Source organism: Photinus pyralis, unplaced genomic scaffold (genome assembly GCF_008802855.1).
Source record: "Photinus pyralis isolate 1611_PpyrPB1 unplaced genomic scaffold, Ppyr1.3 Ppyr1.4_LG1, whole genome shotgun sequence".
Classification (NCBI taxonomy): domain Eukaryota; kingdom Metazoa; phylum Arthropoda; class Insecta; order Coleoptera; family Lampyridae; genus Photinus; species Photinus pyralis.
In genome coordinates, this window is record NW_022170249.1 from 28,338,231 (window position 1) to 28,361,689 (window position 23,459).

Below are 23,459 nucleotides of genomic sequence, written 5' to 3' on the forward strand. Positions count from 1 at the left end.
ATGGCAACCTATTTTTATCAGTGCATATAGAATGAATACAGCTTTCTTTTAGTGTACTTAAAAAAAAGTTAAGTTGCGTAAGACCGCCCCTATGGAGATCCAAATTTATGAAACTTCAAAGACTAAAAACTCAGTTTTTTTAAATGGAATCACCATTTTCTTAATATTGCATGAGATAAAGAATCGAAATGGGCATATTTTGACAATACATGTTCCTATAGCTATCTTTAACAGTTTCTGACTTTCCCATTTTATTGAATTGACACTATTTTTTTCGAATTTTCTTTTTAGTAGTCGGCTATGATTTTATAACAATTGAATTTTAAACAATTCTAGTGACACTAATCCGTCACCTACTGTTATAGGTTAACATAAGTTTTTCAAAAATCGAAAAATGGCTCGCAGTAGTTTCACCCATTTTTGAATTTAATTGTTATTTATGGTGAAATGGACAGAATCGCCGCACCTGCTTGCCGCACATTCATTCGAACACTGGAACGAAATTGTATGAATTTTGGAAATGTTGTATCCCCAAATGCACTACAAACCGTTGAAGCACAAGCGATACAAAGATCTACAAGAGAATATTTAAGAAAATGAATTGAATTGCAAATGCAAGATTAACAAAATAAATTCAATGTAAAATATAAAAAACTTCGTTGAAACATTTTTTGTATGGAATTGTTGCTAGAACAGATATCGCATTACCTCTCTGAATTTTTAGACTTGTTTAATAAATTCAGTTGAACGACTCTGTCTAGATTTCTCAAAAATTTTCCGTCCTATGAATGACTTATTTATTAATGAATTATTTAAACTAGAATCAATGATATTAAAGAATCCTTTTCTTGATTTGTTTAAAATTCGATTGTTATAAAATCATGGCCAACTACTAAAATGAAAATGCAAAAAAAAATGGCATCAATTCTTTGAAATGGGAATAAATCAGAAAATGTTAAAGATAGCTATAGGAACATGTAATATCAAAATATTCCAATTTCGATTCTCTATCTCATGCAATAGGAAGAACATGGTCATTCCATTTAAAAAAACTGAGTTTTTGGACTTTGAAGTTTCTTAAATTTTGATCTCCATAGGTGCGGTTGTACGCAACTTAATTTTTTTTAAAGTACACTAAAAGAAAGCCCTATTCATTCTCTATGCACTGATAAAAATGGGTTGCCATGACTATAACCGTTTCCAAGTAATCAATTATCAAGGTACCATCTGCATCCGCCATTTTTTTTCATAAAGTCAAAATAACTTAAAAACCATAAATGGCAGATATGGACATGTGGGTATCAAAAGAACTGAAATGTTATGTAGAATCCAAAAATGCAATAAAAAATAGGGGTTGCCATTTAATATAACGAAGTTACTATCTACTTCCGGTGTTTTCCGGAAATGTGGCCATTTTGAAAATATTTTACATCGATTCGGTCTTCAGAGTAACTCCTAAGTACAAATTTTCAAAAACCTACCTATTTTATTTTCCCAGAAACGTTTAACTAAAGCTCCCAAAAAAACACCCTGTACAGCAGACCAAAAAAATAGCGATTTTTATTACGATTTGATCTTCCTATTTTTTTATTCAGCTTATTAATATTTTGTGAGAAATGCTCAGTAGATAAATTGCAACAGGGGTTTAGTGTGATTGTTCTTCGCAAGCGTGGGATACATAGCCGCTATTGATGGTTAGCTTCATGTAGCACAGAAGTAGATTAAAATGTAGGCAATATCCTTAAAACCTCTCTAACTATCCATAGGATAAAAACCAGTAATTTTACTCTAGGGAAGTGAAAACGTCACTAGGCTTTACCTTATAAACCTAATCTAACAATCTCTGCCAATAAGTATTTTAGTGGAGGACCATTACAAATGTGCCATGAAGCACTGCAGAAATAACTTAGGTACTAAGCCCGTTTGTGAAAAGTGGCCAAACCCATAAATTTGGCAATGACAATAAAGAAGCTAAAATTGTGGTCAAACTCACAAACATTTTTATTATATACATTTTAGTAGCTGATGCTTATAAAAGCAATATTTAAATCGTAAACAGCAAATAAAATAAAATTTAAACGATGTGATTAAGAGCCAAAGGTCCTCTAGAAAAAGGTATTTAAGCAACGGAATTCCTTTGTGTTACATTCTTGAATGTCGCTCGCAGTGACATTAGCATTCCGGTACTGTTGGTAAAATGGAAGACGCCAAAAACATAAAGAAAGGCCCGGCGCCATTCTATCCTCTAGAGGATGGAACCGCTGGAGAGCAACTGCATAAGGCTATGAAGAGATACGCCCTGGTTCCTGGAACAATTGCTTTTGTGAGTATTTCTGTCTGATTTCTTTCGAGTTAACGAAATGTTCTTAATGTTTCTTTAGACAGATGCACATATCGAGGTGAACATCACGTACGCGGAATACTTCGAAATGTCCGTTCGGTTGGCAGAAGCTATGAAACGATATGGGCTGAATACAAATCACAGAATCGTCGTATGCAGTGAAAACTCTCTTCAATTCTTTATGCCGGTGTTGGGCGCGTTATTTATCGGAGTTGCAGTTGCGCCCGCGAACGACATTTATAATGAACGTAAGCACCCTCGCCATCAGACCCAAAGGGAATGACGTATTTAATTTTTAAGGTGAATTGCTCAACAGTATGAACATTTCGCAGCCTACCGTAGTGTTTGTTTCCAAAAAGGGGTTGCAAAAAATTTTGAACGTGCAAAAAAAATTACCAATAATCCAGAAAATTATTATCATGGATTCTAAAACGGATTACCAGGGATTTCAGTCGATGTACACGTTCGTCACATCTCATCTACCTCCCGGTTTTAATGAATACGATTTTGTACCAGAGTCCTTTGATCGTGACAAAACAATTGCACTGATAATGAATTCCTCTGGATCTACTGGGTTACCTAAGGGTGTGGCCCTTCCGCATAGAACTGCCTGCGTCAGATTCTCGCATGCCAGGTATGTCGTATAACAAGAGATTAAGTAATGTTGCTACACACATTGTAGAGATCCTATTTTTGGCAATCAAATCATTCCGGATACTGCGATTTTAAGTGTTGTTCCATTCCATCACGGTTTTGGAATGTTTACTACACTCGGATATTTGATATGTGGATTTCGAGTCGTCTTAATGTATAGATTTGAAGAAGAGCTGTTTTTACGATCCCTTCAGGATTACAAAATTCAAAGTGCGTTGCTAGTACCAACCCTATTTTCATTCTTCGCCAAAAGCACTCTGATTGACAAATACGATTTATCTAATTTACACGAAATTGCTTCTGGGGGCGCACCTCTTTCGAAAGAAGTCGGGGAAGCGGTTGCAAAACGGTGAGTTAAGCGCATTGCTAGTATTTCAAGGCTCTAAAACGGCGCGTAGCTTCCATCTTCCAGGGATACGACAAGGATATGGGCTCACTGAGACTACATCAGCTATTCTGATTACACCCGAGGGGGATGATAAACCGGGCGCGGTCGGTAAAGTTGTTCCATTTTTTGAAGCGAAGGTTGTGGATCTGGATACCGGGAAAACGCTGGGCGTTAATCAGAGAGGCGAATTATGTGTCAGAGGACCTATGATTATGTCCGGTTATGTAAACAATCCGGAAGCGACCAACGCCTTGATTGACAAGGATGGATGGCTACATTCTGGAGACATAGCTTACTGGGACGAAGACGAACACTTCTTCATAGTTGACCGCTTGAAGTCTTTAATTAAATACAAAGGATATCAGGTAATGAAGATTTTTACATGCACACACGCTACAATACCTGTAGGTGGCCCCCGCTGAATTGGAATCGATATTGTTACAACACCCCAACATCTTCGACGCGGGCGTGGCAGGTCTTCCCGACGATGACGCCGGTGAACTTCCCGCCGCCGTTGTTGTTTTGGAGCACGGAAAGACGATGACGGAAAAAGAGATCGTGGATTACGTCGCCAGTAAATGAATTCGTTTTACGTTACTCGTACTACAATTCTTTTCATAGGTCAAGTAACAACCGCGAAAAAGTTGCGCGGAGGAGTTGTGTTTGTGGACGAAGTACCGAAAGGTCTTACCGGAAAACTCGACGCAAGAAAAATCAGAGAGATCCTCATAAAGGCCAAGAAGGGCGGAAAGTCCAAATTGTAAAATGTAACTGTATTCAGCGATGACGAAATTCTTAGCTATTGTAATATTATATGCAAATTGATGAATGGTAATTTTGTAATTGTGGGTCACTGTACTATTTTAACGAATAATAAAATCAGGTATAGGTAACTAAACGGATTGAACGTTTCTAGAAAATAACATTTAAGATGCCTTAGCATTGTCGTTTCACATCAAGCGTGAAAAGTTCAGGTGAAATGGACAATTTCGTAAGTTTTTATTTTCCTTGCCAAAAGCTGCACCTTTTGTGGAATTTGAATAACCCGGATAACCCCGGGTGTTCCTATTAGGTGTATGGATGCGACTCGTGGCTGACTCATCATCTACGTAATGTATACCGCCTTTGGGCCAGAATTTCTCCAAATGGCTACATTCCCGACTAGTATCAGATTATATTATTTTATTCTATTTTAGATTATAATCCTTTTTATGTCTTACTAACCTATCATAGCACATTTTATATCTGTGATACGCGGGCATAAAGTACCACATTATGCCCTAGGGCATTAAGTATCACCATAGTAACTCATTTATACTTAATGACAAAACAAACAAATATTTGCAGGTCATTGAAAATTAGAAACGTCAATTATTAATTGTCAATACCTACCTACTAAATCACAAGATTTTCCTCTCCTAAAAAAAGGCAAAAGGGCAAATAAAATATTATATTTGCAACCCTTTAAAACTTTCGAAATGTGTAAGTCATGGGAACTATACGCCCTTTTCTTAATATTCTCTCAAAAAGCGAATGGCTTTGTCCGATGGAGAAAGAGTGATGAAGAAATTAAATATTAATTATTCACTATTTGTGATATGATGGTTAGTGATGCCCCCGTTGGTCTCGTCTCGAATTTTTGAAACGAGACCAAGGTTCAGTCTCGTCTTGTCTCATCTCGACGAGACGAGACTAACCATCAGTCTCGGGCTCTCGACTCTCGTTTGGTCTCGAAGTTTTTTTTGTTTTATTTTACTGTTTTTTTTTTAAATTTTAATCAAGAAAATCCATTGAAATAACATGCATTCCAATTGTTGACATAAACCGTTCCTGACCTTACTGATTTAGGACTTAATTACAATAGGTGTTATATTATACAACTGTAATTTTTCTTAAATCCAGGAAGTCTTCGACAGCTTTATTTTATTGGCGGACAATTGATTTATTAAACCTGTACCCTTATCAAGAGATTTGGTAATAATACTTAATAGAATTGCTTTATATTAAATGCCCTTAATGCTCTCATTTTATTTTCACAAGTTTATGGCATTAAATCCAATCGTTTCTAGGTATATAGGTATAGTGACTCAATTTAGAACAGTGGATACAACCGGGTATCTCGTTTTTGATTGGTAGCTCGTTCTGGTCGCCATATTGGGGCTAAAATGCTATACCTAGGTACTTTAGTATGAGTTTACACTTTTTTGTGTTCTTGCGAAATTCTGGGAACAAAGGCGCTGCTTAAGGTAAAATGTATACTGTGGACATATGACATATTCAAATATAGTTACTGTAAGTATAAGTACTTACATATTTACTGCGTAGTTAAGACCATAAAAGTAAGATTTTACAAAATAACTTGGACAGATTATCTTTAAGTATTTAAGTAACAAAGAATTCAGTGAGACTTTTCTATACCTAGTTACAGTAGTTACATTACCAGTTAAATTTTACGAAAGCTAATATTTTTTTAGCTGCAGAATGGTAAAGAAAATCCTTATAATACACATAATTATGTTTCGTGATTAGCAGATAGATAAGGAAGGTCAATATTATTTGTTATGCCTTCGTGGTGTCTTTTATACATGCTTTACGCCATTTTTGGATAGTATGGCGAGACCACGCGAGACCAAACGACACTAGACGAGACGAGACTTTGAAAGTCTCGTCTCGTCTCGTCTCGCGGCAACAATAATGATTGTAACTGATGCATTTATCTCATGTACATTTACCAAAGATTCAAAAATAGAACATGCAATGTAGAAAAAAAAACTGCTCTTTAATTTCGATTCTATAAATTTTTTTACTCAGATTCACTTTACGAGATAATCGCCGCAAAAAAACAGTGGTGGGCTCATTTTTCTCTTTGCGCTGAAAACTATGCTTATTTTCCAAGGTCATTTACGAGCGTTGGGTGGGAGATACCCAAAAACAGTAAGAAACATCTTTATAGAGAATTTAATGAAGAATATAAAAAGTCCTATAACATTTTTTTGTAGAAGTTGTGGTTTACGAGCAAAACCCCGAAAAATTCGCGAGGTCACGATTGGGAGTGGTGTTTTGGGCAAAAGGGGAGGTGGGAACTTTTCAGATCTGTATTTGGGTCCCTACTGAGAGTTCATATCCAAATTTTTAAAACTTTATAAATTTTTTCTTCTATTCCTTGTTTTACGAACTAACTTGCTTACACTATTAGTGACAAATTCCTGCAAGAACTACTAATCCCTTTTAACTTTTTAGAAATTGTGCTAAAATAGAATAAAACGTTGTATGTACCGCGGGCATAATCGATTATGGCCCTCGAGAAATTAAAAGCCCTCCTTCGTCGGGCTTTAAACATTCTCTCGTGCCATAATCTTTTGATTATGCCCTTAATACATAAATAACTATTTCCTACGTTTAAAATACGATATTTACTCATACATATTAACTATACAGTTTATTTTCTACTGTGACAACATTGAAATAAGCTTTCCTATTTTACGGTGTGAAGCACCTAGTCCTGTTTTTGACGTACCTTAATAGTAGGGGAGCTCAATAGGAGATTTTGAGCTTTACTCGAGTAAGGGGGGTTGATTACGTGTTGAAAAGTGCATTTCAATAATCTGGTGCGCCCGAATAAATCCCGTTTCTACCCTTCGGTACCTACAGTCTTCCATTAAGTATGCGCGCCATCCAGCCAATCCGTGGCGGAGATTTACCTACACGATGTTTTTTATATTCCATACATAATGGCATCGATATACCTTTCGAACAAGTAAACAATTTCGATATCTCACACAAACATAGGAAGCGCTCAATGAAATACTCTGTAGAATGCAAATGAAACATGTTCCATCAAGAATAAAAGGAAAAAATATCCTTTATGCAATTAACCGGAAGACTTAAGTATAAGAAAATAAGATAAGGGATAAGTATGGCTCATAACATGATAATTTTACCATAATTTTGGTATTGACAGAAACGACGCCATGGTGTAAAGGTCACGCACAAGATAAACGTGAAGCTTAAAGTACTGCTTATCAAAGTAATTTATTGAACCATTAGATATCGAAGTATAACTAATTTTGATTATAATTAAATTATTATTTACTACGTCACTTAATCGCACAGAGTAGAATTCTTTTATTATTCAGCGCTATGGCAGCAAATGAAGATGGTATTCTGTGTGGTCCGCAAGAAGAATTTAAGATTTGGTTCGACTCTCTTGGAAAACACTTCTACGCTTGCCTGAAGGATAAAGACCCAAATGATATTATAGCGGTATGTATGATTGTATACGTCTTTGGTTTCGGGCACTCAGAGGATGCTTGAGATTATTACCTATACGAGTACCTACTGTAGTACTATCATCAGCAATTGTCATTTCTGAAATTGTTAACAACCACACAATCGGATTGTGCCGCTTATCTGTTATCGCGCAATATTCATCGCAATTACCATCAGAGAGTCTTGTTTCAGATTGATCCAGTTTCGAAAGAGTCCATAACGGCTGGAGACCTGTTAGACAAAAGCGTCAGGTTATCATGCGCCTTACGACGGCTGTCTGTACAAAAGGACGATATAGTTGCCATAATTTCCGAAAACTGTATCGGCTACTATGTGGCTCTACTAGCCTCATTCTATTGTGGAGCAATCAATTTCCTAATCAACGCCGCCTATGTGCCACGTAAGTGGAGATTTTTCGCAAATGAAATCTTAAATTCATAACATTGCTGCAGGAGAATTAAAGCATGCCTTCACTATTGCGCAGCCTAAAATAATACTGTGCACCTCATCGTCGTTGCCAAACGTGTTAAAAGCTAAAGAAGAACTCATGATTGAATCTACTATCATTTCAATTAACGAATTTGTGAATAACGATCTAGAGTACTTATGCATGAACTCTTTGATTCAAAATGAAGCAAGGGTCGATGACTTTAAAGTGGAAACTGTTGATAGCAAAGATATAGCTGTGCTCTGCTTGTCCTCGGGCACTACGGGTTTGTCGAAATGTGTCGAGCTCTCACACCGAAACTTCATACCATTCGCCAATGCTCTTCGGTAAGAAATGATCACCGTAATCATAAACCTGATCTTTATTTCTAGAGATGAGCGATATCTCAACTTAAAAGATGACGTGATTCTATCAGTTCTACCATTTTTCCATATATACGGATTACTAATTTGCACATCCGCAATAATGACCTCCGTCAAAGTAGTTGTAATCTCTTCATTTAAACCTGACATATTCTTAGATTCTATTCAGAACCTAAAGGGAACGCAATTATTTCTCGTGCCTCCTTTGCTTCAATTTCTTTTAAAAAGTCCCTTAGTTAACAAGTACGACATTTCATCCGTGAAAAGCATTGTTGTCGGAGCTGCGCCAATCGGAAACGATTTATATAAAGAATTCCAAAATAGGTATGTATGTCTTTGGGTTTGAAAGCAACTAAATGAACCTGCAGGTTCAAGGATATAACAGTTCGACAGGTTTACGGCTCAACGGAATGTGGCGGTTTAGTATCAATTCAAAACTACACGGATCACACCGAAAACGTGGGGTCACTCATTTTCGGCTTTAAGGGCAAGATCGTTGATCTGTCAACCCAGAAACCGGTTTCTTCGTTACAAATTGGCGAATTATGTCTCAAAAGCATGTCCATTATGGTCGGCTACCATAATAATGATATAGAAACTCGAAATTCATTCGATGATGATGGTTTTTATCATACAGGGGATATCGGATACTATGACGAAGAAGGGAAGTTGTTTATTATCGACAGGATAAAGGAAATTATAAAGTATAAGGGTTTTCAGGTTGGTGTGCGCGATATTGGAAAAGTGTCGTAATCTACGCGCTTATTTTTGTATTTTAGGTACCCCCTTCGGAATTGGAGGATATCATCATGTCGCACCCTGCTGTACAAGACTGCGGAGTTATTGGTATGCCTCATGACAGAGCTGGTGAAGTTCCGGTAGCTTTTGTTGTTGTACAGGATGGCATGAAAGTTACGGAGGAGGAATTAGTGCAACTTGTAGCAGGTATAATAATCAAATTACAAGCCGCAAGTACCTACACTTTGAATTTCAGAAAATGTATCTACCCATAAACATCTTTATGGTGGTGTACGTTTTATGGAAAAAATTCCAAGAACGGTGACAGGAAAAATCTTAAGAAGAGAGCTCAAAACACTTATTTAAAAACACTTTTAATACTTAGTTCCCAAGTGTAGTTGGTACAATTAAAATTTTCATCTTTTGAAAAATTTGAAGTATGTTTCTATATGGTTTCGTCCAAAAACCACCTAAGTTTACATTTTGTTACGTTTACTTTAGGCAAAATTGTCTTAGATAAGCACACGATAAGCTCAGGCAAAGTAGAGGTGGGTCGGGGTGAATATTGGGGTACAAGCAAAAATAAAGCAAAAGGTAATAATAGTGGTAGTAATCTGAATTGACGCCACTTAGTGTCTTAAATGTCGAGAAAGGACCAAATACTTACTAAAAAGGGGAAACAAGGCAGACTAAGAGATCCTTGTTCTGATTTGGGGAGCTAAAAGGGAATAACACGCTGAACAATAATTGACGTCACAATCGATGGTTATTTAATCCAATGATCTCAATAATAAATCAAGTAAGATACTGTAATATAAGATCTGCTATGCCAATAATTCAATTTTAATTAATTTTAGAAAAAAAAGGGAGTCAACACGTAGTCGGAGAGAATATTTATCCAAATAGGTTTCCGCAAAAACAACGGAGCTATAATCGTAAAGTGAATTTCAAGCAAATGTAACAATTACAATTCGATGGTATCGAAGACCAATATACAGTGTGTCCCATATCGGGTGGGATTGCATGGGTAACTTTGTTATTATTAAGGATAGAGAATTGGTTAAATGGGCAATGTTTTGCAGTTATAGATGCTTATTTAAAATTTCCTTTTGGAAATTCAAAATGTCGCATAGGTTCGACGTAAATTCAAAAAAACTAAAATTGGTCACTCGATTGGTAATTTCCTTGAATGTCTTATATCATCGAAAGTATAAGAGATATAAAAAAAAGTTTTATATAAAAGTGACTGTCTTTGATACGCTTAATTTAGAATTGATGTAAAAAAAATTCAAGGTGGCCACTTTTGAGGAACATTTACCAACTTCCTAAAGTTAAATTATAATAATTCTCTTTTCAACCAGCCATCATAAGCATAACATAAGATTGAAAATAAGATACCAGTTATATCAACGGTTTTTATATTTTAATTAAGTAGGCTGTGATGAATTAAAAAAAACAAAACAAAATCTATTCAAGGCAACAAAACAATGAAAATAATTACATCAGATGTTTAAAAAAATCAGGGACGCACTCATGAGAGGGGGGGTTTGGGCATTACAACTCCCTCCAAAATTTTATATAAGCATTAGGTCTAGAACAATTTGATTTTTATAACATCACTTATTGACTTATTATCCATACTTACATACCTACAAATGGTCACTTGATTAAAATACAAAAAACCGTTGATACAACTGGTATCTTATTTTCAATCTTATGCTATGATAGCTCGTTGAAAAGAGAATTTAAAAATCTATCAAGTAATCTAAAAATCCAATATGGCGCCCATTTAACTTTAGGAAGTTGGTAAATGTTCCTCAAAAGTGGCCATCTTGAATTTTTTTTGACATCAATTCTAATTAAACGTATCAAAGACAGTCACTTTTATATAAAACTTTTTTTTATATCTCTTATACTTTCGATGATATAAGACATTCAAGGAAATGACCAATTTTAGTTTTTTTGATTTTACGTCGAACCTATGCGACATTTTGAATTTACATAAGGAAATGTTAAATAAGCATCCAAAACTGCAAAACATTGCCCATTTAATGAATTCTCTATCTTTAATAATAACAAAGTTACCCATGCAATCCCACGCGATTTGGGACACACTGTATAGGCAATCAAACGTTAAAGTAGGGTAAATCGACCAAATTAACAACCTTTACCTTTTGAACTACAGGTCGCAATGGCCTTGTTGAGCACAAGAAGGGCGCGTATACTGCAAATCTGTAAACAAACAACAAGAGGGGTAATGATTGGGCCACGTATAGCAATGTACCGTCTGACACTGAAACTAATCGTATACTGAGAACTGCAATTAATATCCTACTTAAAATGACTCAATAACTCGAATGACTTTAACCTAGCAAAAGTAAAATTTGTCTCGACTACTAAAATAATTGTCCTTATATCCGTATGTGAAAGCCAAGTATCGTAATTTAATACCTACAGCGCCAGTATATTCCAAAAAATGTCGACAAAATTATCAAGTAAGCAATGGCTTTGGGGACCATGCTCGAAGGCTGACTGTACACTGCCGTGTGACCATACTCCCCCCCGAGAACAGGCCATTCAAGCATTGTTGCATTCTGAAAAATAAGGGGTTTTTGAATAGCAGAGGTAAGATAATATTCTGAAAATTTTGAAGATACCTACTTTTAACAAAAAATACACGTGATTTTGGGTAGGAGAGGGGGGGGGGGGAATCTTAAATTTCAACACGTATCGCCAGGGAGGGGGGTTTACAAAATTGCTAAAAAACATCACGCAACTTTTCTTATCCTTTATTCTACGATGCGGTATTGATACCTACGCATCATTGGTAGTTTATGTTGATTTAATAAACAAATGTGTTTTTCCTATACAGTTACTTCAAATATTGATAACCTCTTCGTCGTGCTATGGTAGAATCTATAAATAATTTCATGGTTAACCTTGTCGAAGGGAAAAGTTCATGCAGAAGGCTGCCACACGGTCACATGCATTTGAAAACGAGATGAGAAGTGTGGTCGCATGTCACAAATGGAAAGCTTGGTCTATTGCATTAGTGGAATTACAAAATTGATAAGTTAAAGTGATAAATCCATTATACTTGCATGTAGTAAGTGAACTTAGGTACTTGCTAATCGGTGTGCTAAGCTGAATGTTTATTAACGATGGCAACAAACAATAGTTGTATTATTTCTGGCCCCAAAGAAAAATTTAAGATATGGTTTGAATCCCTAGGTATATATCTGTATAACTGCCTCAAAGACAGAAAAGCGGACGACGTTTTAGTGGTATGTGTCCTATAACATTGTAATTTACTTAGATTAGAGCCTGTTTTATCACATTCTAATAAACTTAACTGACAGATAACCTCCATTATGAAACTGACGCTTAGTTAATTTAAGATTTTCAATTGCGTTTTTTGTCTGCTCAATTTTAGTAAATGGGGTTCAGGCCCACCTAGAACGTGGTCTTACCCCCTCTGGAAGCTATGGGTAATGGTTCCCGTACATAATAGTTCCATAAAATTTACACCCTTCACAATAGATAAATCGTTGCGTTAAAGTGTAGAAATTTACTGATCTTGTTACCCTGTAACGACTGTTACAACTATTAGAAAGAATTTTCTTAGTTTTCTTCTTTTATTGTCGTACGTTGAGAGCTACCTTTTGTACTTTACTCCTCAGCTCAAGTAAAAATAGATAAGAATAGGAAAGAATTGAATTGAATTTTCCTTCTCATTGATAATCAAAAACTTCATATAACATTTTTCAATGTGAAAATTGTTTAACATTTCAGAAACAAATTCAGATAACAAATGAATAACGAAAAACAATTGAATTTTTGTTATAGGTTATACCACTGACTTGCAATTAATGGTGAACATTTTGAACATTCATTGCGATGAAACCCATTTTAGCTAATTTCGTTTTGTCTTCAAAGTTTAATAAGAAACGTTCACGTTCATTTGTTTTATTTTGATGTAGGATATCTGGATAATAAATTTTTTTGGAAACTTTTCTTGAATACGGGTACTAACATGTTGGAGTGCTGCCATTAAAAAAAATTCAATTGTTTTTCTTTCCTCATTTGTTTTCTGAAATAAAAACAACTGAATGTTACTTTATTATGGGAAATAATGTTAAACAACTTTCATATAGAAGAATTTTGTATATACTTTGAGATATATACTATATTCTATACATAATGGGCACACTGTATATTATATTTATATTAAAACTGCCGTTTTCGCACGACTCAATCTTATCTGTTGTCCTACATACATTAAGATACATACTACAATTACCTACCTAAATTTGTTTCAGATAGATGCTGATTCCAAAATCCAATTAACATGTGGAGATGCTCTGAGTAAAAGTGTCAAGCTCTGCAAATTTCTAAAGTCTATTCCACTACGAAAAGGAGATGTCGTGGGAATAGTCTCGGAGAACCTCCCAAATACATACGTGGCGCTCTTAGGAGCGTTGCTGGCAGGCACCACTGTGTTATTATTAAATCCCAGCTACACTCGACGTAAGTTTGTACGGTTCAGTGAACGCTTCTAATCTTTAACACAGGAGAACTCGTACACGCACTTGGCATTGCAAAACCAAGCGTTATACTCAGTTCGCTAACTGCGATACCAAATTTGTTGCAAGTCAAAAATACATCTTCGTTAACTTTTGACATCATAACGATCGATGGCTCTTGGGACAAGAACAATTCACGGTTACCAAGCATCGATTATTTGATCGAAAACCTGAGCGAAGACTTTGAAATCGACAAAGTCGAGATACAAGACATAGCTTTCCTCTTGCTGTCTTCTGGAACAACCGGTTTACCGAAATGCGTCAAAATTAGTAATCAAAATATGATCTTGGGAGTAAATACAATTAAGTAAGACAAAGATTGTCAAAATTTGATGATAATTAGACATTTTAGTGATTCGAGATACTTAAACGTTGGACCGGATGATGTAGTCATATCAATTTTGCCTTTTTTTCATGTATACGGGCTTTATATACATTTGACACCAATTGTTGCGTCCACGAAGGTAATACTTATGAAAAAATTTAAACCGGACCTCTTTTTACAATCAATTCAAGACTATAGAGTGACAAAATTGATAACTGTGCCCCCCATAGTGCATTTTCTACTGAAAAGTCCGGCGGTTAGTAATTATGACGTTTCAAGTATCAACGACATGCCAGTGGGTGCTGCTCCATTGGGACAGGATATATACGAAGAATTTCTAAAGAGGTTTCACGATTTTCTTGCAATATATATATAGTTACTTATAATCCCCTTCATTAGATTTCCACATGTTTCTATTCGACAACTGTATGGTCTCACTGAAACTAGTGGTATATGCACAATCCAACAGAGTACAGGAGGCGGCGCAGATGTGGGGACACCCTTATGTAATTCACAATGCAAAGTGATTGACTTATGCTCGGAAAAACCCGTTAAAGCTTTACACGTTGGCGAATTATGCATAAAGGGCATAGGCGTTTCCAGTGGTTACTATAAGGGGAAAACGGAAGCAGATGTTCCCATCGCTGATGATGACGGGTTCTATCATACCGGCGATCTGGGATACTATGATGAAGCAGGAAAGCTGTTTATTGTGGATAGACTTAAAGAAATAATTAAATATAAATGTTACCAGGTAACTGCCTACTTACGTATCGAAAACAAAAGCGACATTTATTTCTTGTAGGTATCCCCTTCCGAACTGGAGGACGTTCTCTTAAGTCATCCGGCTGTGAGGGATTGTGGAGTTATCGGCATACCTGACGAACGAGCCGGAGAGTTGCCTCTGGCATTCGTTGTTCGGCAAGATGATACAAATATTACCGAACAAGAATTAGTCGAATTTGTCGCTGGTAAAAATCATACACGTGCCCCTGAAGATAATCATCACGTTTGATTCTGTTTCAGAAAACCTATCAATTCACAAGCATTTATACGGAGGTGTGCGATTTATCGAAGAAATACCAAGGACGATATCTGGAAAAATTTTAAGAAAAGAACTTAAGAAAATATGTTATTAAAATGTAGGTTTTACTGTAAAATTTAGCGTAATATAAAAAGAAGGGCGAGCAAGAATTTCTTCCTGTTCACACCGCCAGCCTGTGGCGCAGTGCTTGCGGGGGGGGGGGTCTGTGGATTCAAATCCCGCTGTCGACTGCTCTGTCTGGGGTTTGTCAGGGCGTTTTAGACGTTCGTAGCTTCGCATAATGCTGAAATCCTTGATGCGATAGTTGGAGCAGTCTGCAGTACTTTTTCCTCTCATCACCATCTCCACTCCCATCCCTAACTGTACCCATCCATACATCCCAGTTAATCATATGGTCAGTAATTACGTCTATTGTGGGGATAATTGAAGGTGGAATAGAGGACAGATTTAAAGGTGAAATAGAGGACACACAAAACAATACATAGTAAATACAAGTAAAATGTAATTCAATTAGATCGCACTTATACAGGGTGATTTCTAACCTCCCTGCCAAACAGAAATGCTACCTAGAGGGGATCAAAATAAACGTTTTTTTCAAATAAAGTTTTAATCAAATTCTAATATTAAGAAAGTTATTTACATTTTTCAAAATTGACAGTTACTGGTTTTCGTTTATTGAAAATCGCTGATTTAAACTAATGATACTTGATTATTAAAATTGTAAATGTCAAAAATGACGTATTAAGTAATTAATTTGTTAACACATTAATTTGTCTGCAATGGCGAATTACAGTGACAATGAATACGTATTTGATCAAAACTTTATTTGAAAGAAACGTTTATTTCAATCCCCTCTAGATACCATTTCGAGTGATATATGGAAACGGCGAATACAGCCCCGAGGAGAGTCAAGAAATTGTTAAAAAGTATGAGTTAGGTGAAGTAATATGTGATTATACGTATAGGTAAGGGATGCCAAGTTGGAGTTGTTTAATGAATAGTTGCAAGCGTGGAAGAATGACTCAGCACCCGATGAAGAGATTCTTAGGAAGTTCTAGTTCCCTTCACTAATCTAAATCTCAAGGCAAAAGGATTAGAAGCAATTTAACCCATCTTAATTTATTCCCACAAAGAACTTAAGAGTAAGATGTGAATTCATGGTAACACTAGAAGTATTATTTCTCCTAGAAAATAGTTACCTACCTTGAGATAATACTTGTAATTATCATTCTAAAATTAGATTCTGAAACAAGCAACAGTAGTGTTTGGCGCATAGGTATGTCCTTCAGCAGTTGATCGTTACGCTTCATATCAATGTGTAATCCATAACTCCTACTCTAAAAATCACAATTAAAATGAAACCCCTAGCTTCTTAAGTCAGAAGTTGTAGTGGTTGATGGGGCCCCTTATCAACTAACACCCCATTTTATAACTGTTCTAGCATGATGATGTTTAATATTTAATGATTTTCAATTTATAAATTGTTATAAATTAATTTTTAAAACTTATACACGGCGAAAAAAATTATCGTGTAGAAGGTACACGATACTTTTATCATTGTTTAAAATTTAAACAATGACCTTAAATAAATTTTACGGGTTGTATCAGAGTTTAAATGCTAACTTCCAACTTCTAACAAAAATGTTTGTACAAAAGTAGGCACTGAAGCAATTTTATTTATTCAAGTAACCAATGTAAAATGTATAAACAATACTAAGCACAAATTCCTCCACTAATGTACCCAATTCTGACAAAGGGCTATGCAACTATCACAACAAAAGTATTTGATTGTGCGCATCGCCATGTATCCAGTAATAGCAAAACCAACACCCCAAGATATTCCTCTAGCCGGTTGAGGAACAACATGAACAGCATAAACTATGGTGTGGGCAATTCTTGCCAATGTGTATGTGCTGTATAGAGCGACAGCCACTGACGGATTTGGATCAGTTAAGGCGTATCCGATACCAGCCATATAGAAGATCGGAATGTTTTCCAAATCGTTCAAATGCGCCCTGAAACCAACAAAAGGTCAGAGAACCCAATCTAACTTTTATCTTTATGTATGTTGTTTTGCAATCGATAACAGACCTTCGAACGCGATCGACATCCGGATGGGATTCAATTGTCTTTCCTTTTAACAGAGTAAGATCTTCAGGTGACGCGGGGACCTGCAACAAAATATGCTTAGTCAAAGGCGTAGTAACTGGCAGGCAATAGCGTTAAGCACCAGGCACCTATGTAAAAGTGTCGTTTACATTATTTTAGTTTTCTCTCTGATGCTTTTCGTCAGACATAGGGAATAATGAAAATTTAAACTTCGTCTGAATGCCAGTAGAACGCTTCTTCGCCACCGGGGCAGCTTTTTTTAGTTCGTTTAACCTACTGACGTATTGCTTCACCCCCAAGATGTATTTATTTCCACTGAGAACATTTAGAAACAGTTCATGCACCTTCTCTTGTATTAGTTGGTGCAAATTTTCTATCACGTTTACATCGAAATTCGTTAGATGAATTATTATCAAATGTTGAAGAACTTCTTCTCATCATTTCTATTCCTTTCCGCTATAGAACGTCATTTCAATTTTCTCGTGACACTTCGTCCAAGTTCTTCAGATATTCATCAAGTAGCGTTCGTCCAATGGCCACGTTAATTGTTGGTGATGGTTAAGTACACTGTTGAGTTGACGGGAGAGTGTTAATGTATGGGTATGGGTATGGGAGACATTGACAGTTTGACGGGAGATGAAAGTCCATATTTATGCAATGTGTACTTCGGTCTGAGACAATCTCAAGACCGTAGGAAAATTCGTAACCTGAATCGCAGGCTTGCAGTTCATAACTTGTTAGTTGGTAATAGTCTACACCGATAAAATAGCAATACACGATAAGTGGTTATCATATTTACATTGCAGTTTAGATTAATTACAATTTTCTTTTTATTTAATGTATATTTATATTATCTATATCATTTATAATATGCCATGTATTGAACCAAACAAAGACGAGAACATAGAAATCAGTAGTGTTGAGTATAAAAATGAAAAGTAATGGGCAAGATGAATGAATGAAGATGGTATTACTAATTCCCATAAAATAATCTTGACCTTTCCCTCATCAGCAGGGACTGCGCACTAAAAAACACTTTTATTTTATTTTTAGACGTACGGTCAATAAACTTAGGTACCTAGCTAGGTTACAACTTTCACATTATTTCAAGTGTAAAAAGCTATCTACATCTAAAATGCATCACTTACACCGTGTATTTTTCGTTGTCTTCCTGTCAATATAGACATGCCCATCATTTTTAGGACTAATATAGAACTGCATGTTACAAATGCGCAAAACACTGTATTGTCGGTATCCAATACTTTTGATAAACCAGCCATTTCGTATTCAGCGTTAAACCCTCTCGTGTGTTTTCTAGTCTGAAGAACAAGTATTACCTAACTACCCGACTGTTTACTAACGACTGAACGCGTGATTATGATTAACTCTAATAGTACTAGTAGATCCTACTGTTAGAAATTCCTTTAGACGCTGCATGCAGTTAGTTTTACAACATATAGATGCCGCCATTAGTAAGAGATACTGTTTGTTTGAGAGAATGGTGACAAGTAACGGGTGATAAAAAATGAGTTGCTGTCGAGTCGCCTTTGGAAGTTCAATTTAAGTACGATTTTCCATACAAACAAAAATTCCAAAGGTGACTCGACAGCAACTCATTTTTGATCGCATAGTATTAGGACTATTATAGCGTTTGCTACTTAAATTTCTCCTAATAAATCTTGTGCAGTTATTGAATATTGATTGAGGTAGCAAGTAAATAATTGGACTATTAACCAGGGGCGGACTGGCACGGGGGGGCGGGTGGCGATTGCCACCTAGCCTGTAGATCATAATGGCCCGTTGGAAATTTATAAGTATGTGCTGTATTTAGTTTCTTGCACTATTAATAAATTATTAACACGTTTCTCTAATTGGGGTTGATGTTAGGTTGTTAAAAAATTCTGTTTTAATTGAAGTGTTTTACAATGAATTTATCATTGTTTGTCGTAGTATTTTGAAAGTGCTGAAATACAATGATAGGCGACGCACCTCGTGTGGATTGTATATTTTATTACTTTTAATTATCAGCTGCAATTTAAAAAAAACTTTTCGAGAAAGGAGTACTTTAAAATGTTTTTGTGGTGCACTTCAGAGCTATGTAATAGCCCTACTATTACCGTCTCACGTTTCTGATTGATAAAAAAATAAATCTACATAAATTATATTGAAAAAAAAATAAAATAAATCCAAATTCCACTGCACTCACAATATTGATTTTCTTTTTTTTATATTAAATCTTAATTACTCAATTACTTACATCTATTCTGAATCTGAATAATATTTAAATTTATTTAATATAACACTTAATTAAATACCTACAGCAATGAATATCCTTCTAACTTCTAACTTATATTTATCCTATCTATATAAAACCATTCGGCAAAAACAATTATAAAATGACAAAATAAAAATTTTATATGAATAAATTTCTAGGTGAATAACTTTTCATAAAAATAACTTACATTTAAACAGTAGTATTCTTCCCCTTTTTAGATGGTGGGTATTGTAGTGGAGGATGATTTAGATTATTCTCAATCTTCATCTATTAAATCCAATCGCGTAATCCCAATTGAACAACAATTTCTTAGCGCAATTTTCGTACTTTATATAATTTCTGAACGGAAGTCTTTCAATCGCACGTTAAACTAAACTGCAGTTACTCAATGATTAATACTTTCCGAACAATTCACTATTCCAGAACGACCAACTTGTTCCTGGTTAAACAATACGATTCTAAATTAATACGCGCAACAAATTTTATTTGGTTTGGGCCTTTTTTTACTTAAAAGCTGCTTTTTCCGCGATGACACTCGCCCGTGCGAATGTCTACAAAAAAACTTTATAAGTGGTGGCCGCGTTTTCCGCGGCGGTATCCACGCTCCGCGTGAATATCTACGCAAAAAGCCCCTCAATTTCTGATCATTTTGGTTTTTATATCGCGAGTAAACCAACGCCCGTAATTAACGCTCCCATCGAGTTTCCGGAAATAAACAAACTCATAATTTTTTAGCCTCGCTATTTTGTTACATATTTTTCTTAGAATCTATTGCGTCTTTTAACCGGTGACCTTTTTTAAATCACGTACTAATCGTTAACTCGCCCAAAATAGGAAGTCCAAAACCAATAACTCATCTTATATTTCACGATATTTGAAACTTAATTACATCGAAAAAAAAAATGTTTGTTAATTTTAATGAAAACTACAACTTCACAGAAATCTGAATCATCGATACGCATTTATACCCGAATATAATTTTGTAATCCACAAAACTTGAAAAATTCAACAAGCTTCCGTTACAGCTACCCCCCTCCCCGCGGCACCTTCATTACTAAACTAATACGCCTAATAACCTTCCTTTTTTACCAAAATTCGACTACACCAAAATTTCTTTTAACTTTTGAACTAGTAGCCCAATCTTGGAACTGTTTGAAATTATGGATTCTACAGGCCACATTTTATAAGAAAATTTTTTTTCCGGGTCGATCTGAGACAATTTTTTTTTCGGGGCCCAAAAAAGGCAGTTATTACCTTCCTTTTTTACCAAAAATCCACTGCACCAAAATTTCTCGGGCAAACACTTTTTCTTATTAATTTGGGTGCGTAGAATCCAAATCAATTCGTACTTTTTCGATCAGACTTCTCAATCAAAAGTTATAGACTAGAAACCAATTTCGAAAGAAAATTCAAAGGGCTGTAACTTTTGAACTAGTAGCCCAATCTTGGAACTGTTTGAAATTATGGATTCTACAGGCCACATTTTATAAGAAATTTTTTTTTCCGGGGCGATCTGAGACAATTTTTTTTTCGGGGCCCAAAAAAAGGCAGGCAGTTATTACCTTCCTTTTTTACCAAAAATCGACTACACCCAAATTTATCGGGAAAACACTTTTTCTTATTAATTTGAGTGCGTAGGATCCAAATCAATTCGTACTTTTTCGATCAGACTTCTCAATCAGAAGTTATAGACTAGAAACCAATTTCGAAAAAAAATTCAAAGGGCTGTAACTTTTGAACTAGTAGCCCAATCTTGAAACTGTTTGAAATTATGGATTCTACAGGCCACATTTTATAAGAAATTTTTTTTTCCGGGGCGATCTGAGACAATTTTTTTTTCGGGGCCCAAAAAAAGGCAGGCAGTTATTACCTTCCTTTTTTACCAAAAATCGACTACACCAAAATTTATCGGGAAAACACTTTTTCTTATTAATTTGAGTGCGTAGGATCCAAATCAATTCGTACTTTTTTGATCAGACTTCTCAATCAGAAGTTATAGACTAGAAACCAATTTCGAAAAAAAATTCAAAGGGCTGTAACTTTTGAACTAGTAGCGCAATCTTGGAACTGTTTGAAATTATGGATTCTACAGGCCACATTCTATAAGAAATGACAATGTTTATTTCGGGGCTCAAAAAAAGGCAGTGTATAACCAGGGGCGCAATTTAAAAAAAAACTGTATGGTAATTTATTTTCGAGTACTTTAAAATGTTTTTGTGGTGCACCTCCCCCCCCCCCCCGATCACCATCATTACTACACTAATACTTTAATGGCCCTATGCAATTCCACCTGGCCCGCAGTTACCCAGTCCGCCCCTGCTATTAACTCAAAAAGACCAGCATTTGCTACTAGCGATCTTATCCAAAATGTGAATGTAATCGGGGGTCCCTTGCTTTGTATCTGTATCACATCCTGTCGATAATTCGATATATTCACCTTGTAGCTAGATAAAGAAAATGGATACAAATTCAGTCATGCTCACTCTAAACATGAAAAATAATAGTATTAGTTTATTTATTCTAAAATGGCCCTAAACCTTGGTTTGCACACTTTTCGCCTTCCAAACTTCAGCGCTAAGCATTACTGTAAAGAAAGCTGCCCGATATCATTTCAAATGTTTATTAATTTACCTGTTGTTTTCTTTGCCAATTGCCAAATGGAATTTGGAATATAATCAACTGCTATTAATTGTATGTAAATGGTAAAATAACCTCACTAGTTTATTTGCAAATATATTACAATATTATACATTACAGGTACTAAGTCGTAGTGATCCATTTCAAAAATAAAGGATCTACATATATCTAATTCTTACGTCTATATAATATAGTTACTTAATTGCAACAGAAAAAAAAACAACTAAACTAAATAGTTGTCGGATTCAGTGGGGTGTGGAACAATTGTACCAAGAGCACTTTTTTGACGATTGACTATTGCAGATATCATCTACAGGTAATACTGCACCATTAGTCAGTTTTGGCTCAATTGTCACATTTTGCTCGTAATAGTTTGGAGGAACAATTACACGAAGGCATCGTCAGCATTTTCTGGCTTGGTGTTCGCAGCTTGACCGTTCGATTTTATCATTAGTAACGGAATAGGGTGGGAATTATTAGCAGTGTGTAGAGACGATGTAGTTAAGGTGTATTGCTGAGCTGTTTTTCTGCATAAGCCGCATCTGTTGGAAGAAAAATGAATTGAAATGTAAAAGTTTGAGATACGTACCTCGAAAGTAAAAGGAAGAAGTCTCTTCGGTATTGCGAGGTCATTATCGCGTATAAGTAGGGATTGGCACATGAATTGAGAGGGTAAAAGAAGACGAGCAGTATTTTGCTTCTTGTCACCCCTATTAGTGGATATCCAGCTAGCGCAGTCAGTGAAAAAAACGCTATGGGTGCCCAACAAGCAAAGTCGGTGAAAACCAAGAGTGCCATCTTTTTTGCGATTGTCATCTCGCCATGAGTACTGCTGTGCCTCGTCTCGTAACCGAGACTGAAATAAATCTGCGCGTAGCAAAATACGATCAACGCAAATGCTATAGTGTTCAATACTATAATTGTTATTAAATAAGCCTTATCTACTATATGATTCACTTCCATGGGAAGACAAATACTGAAACAATCAAAGTAGTAGGTAGCACATACGGTCAAGCCACAAGTACCTGGTACTACTATAGTTGCTCACCCCAAAAAGGGGAAGAGCAGCGATCAAAATGGAATATAGCCACCCCAAGCACATTATCTTAGATGCGGCTCTAATGCGTATCCTTCTGGTTAAATGCATCGCGTGCGTGATGGCAAACCATCTCTCCACAGTGACAACGGTTAGTGTAAATACCGACAATTGACTCGCAAACATCGTTAAAAAGCCCGCAATCTGACAGCCGACACCTAAAAACCAGTTAGCTGGAAAATTTCATTG

General features: G+C 35.8%; 5 protein-coding genes across 8 annotated transcripts in view; 3 read left to right on the forward strand and 2 right to left on the reverse strand.

Annotated features, from left to right (window-relative positions):
* The first annotated feature begins 2,131 nt into the window (after positions 1 to 2,131).
* Positions 2,132 to 4,285, forward strand: LOC116160065 (luciferin 4-monooxygenase). The gene is made up of 7 exons (XM_031473197.1): positions 2,132 to 2,323; positions 2,382 to 2,589; positions 2,642 to 2,975; positions 3,024 to 3,344; positions 3,394 to 3,748; positions 3,792 to 3,957; positions 4,005 to 4,285. The coding sequence occupies exons 1-7, from the start codon at positions 2,198 to 2,200 to the stop codon at positions 4,145 to 4,147; spliced, it is 1,653 nt and encodes a 550-aa protein (XP_031329057.1). The 5' UTR covers positions 2,132 to 2,197; the 3' UTR covers positions 4,148 to 4,285.
* A 3,131-nt stretch (positions 4,286 to 7,416) lies between these two features.
* On the forward strand, positions 7,417 to 9,632 carry LOC116160068 (4-coumarate--CoA ligase 1-like). The gene is made up of 7 exons (XM_031473203.1): positions 7,417 to 7,646; positions 7,845 to 8,052; positions 8,105 to 8,426; positions 8,472 to 8,786; positions 8,831 to 9,182; positions 9,242 to 9,407; positions 9,457 to 9,632. The coding sequence occupies exons 1-7, from the start codon at positions 7,524 to 7,526 to the stop codon at positions 9,564 to 9,566; spliced, it is 1,596 nt and encodes a 531-aa protein (XP_031329063.1). The 5' UTR covers positions 7,417 to 7,523; the 3' UTR covers positions 9,567 to 9,632.
* A 2,394-nt stretch (positions 9,633 to 12,026) lies between these two features.
* On the forward strand, positions 12,027 to 15,314 carry LOC116160067 (4-coumarate--CoA ligase 1-like). The gene is made up of 7 exons (XM_031473202.1): positions 12,027 to 12,484; positions 13,520 to 13,727; positions 13,772 to 14,090; positions 14,136 to 14,453; positions 14,508 to 14,862; positions 14,914 to 15,079; positions 15,135 to 15,314. Exons 1-7 carry the CDS (start codon positions 12,362 to 12,364, stop codon positions 15,245 to 15,247), a joined length of 1,602 nt encoding a protein of 533 aa, XP_031329062.1. The 5' UTR covers positions 12,027 to 12,361; the 3' UTR covers positions 15,248 to 15,314.
* A 1,495-nt stretch (positions 15,315 to 16,809) lies between these two features.
* LOC116159428 (microsomal glutathione S-transferase 1-like) lies at positions 16,810 to 18,664 on the reverse strand. Its single transcript, XM_031472396.1, has 3 exons — positions 18,411 to 18,664; positions 17,245 to 17,324; positions 16,810 to 17,168 (listed from the first exon to the last, which is right to left on the reverse strand). The coding sequence occupies exons 1-3, from the start codon at positions 18,540 to 18,542 to the stop codon at positions 16,886 to 16,888; spliced, it is 495 nt and encodes a 164-aa protein (XP_031328256.1). The 5' UTR covers positions 18,543 to 18,664; the 3' UTR covers positions 16,810 to 16,885.
* A 3,562-nt stretch (positions 18,665 to 22,226) lies between these two features.
* LOC116177565 (lutropin-choriogonadotropic hormone receptor-like) overlaps positions 22,227 to 23,459 on the reverse strand; it is a 38,275-nt gene continuing 37,042 nt past the window's right edge. For 3 of the 4 annotated variants that reach the window (XM_031496588.1, XM_031496559.1, XM_031496578.1), the window contains 3 exons: positions 23,200 to 23,443; positions 22,764 to 23,150; positions 22,227 to 22,716 (listed from right to left, as the gene is read on the reverse strand). In XM_031496588.1, the coding sequence (XP_031352448.1) occupies positions 22,560 to 22,716; positions 22,764 to 23,150; positions 23,200 to 23,443 (788 nt within the window). In that variant the 3' untranslated portion in view covers positions 22,227 to 22,559. The remainder of the gene's footprint in view (positions 22,717 to 22,763; positions 23,151 to 23,199; positions 23,444 to 23,459) is intronic. The other variant, XM_031496568.1, reaches the window with a different exon arrangement.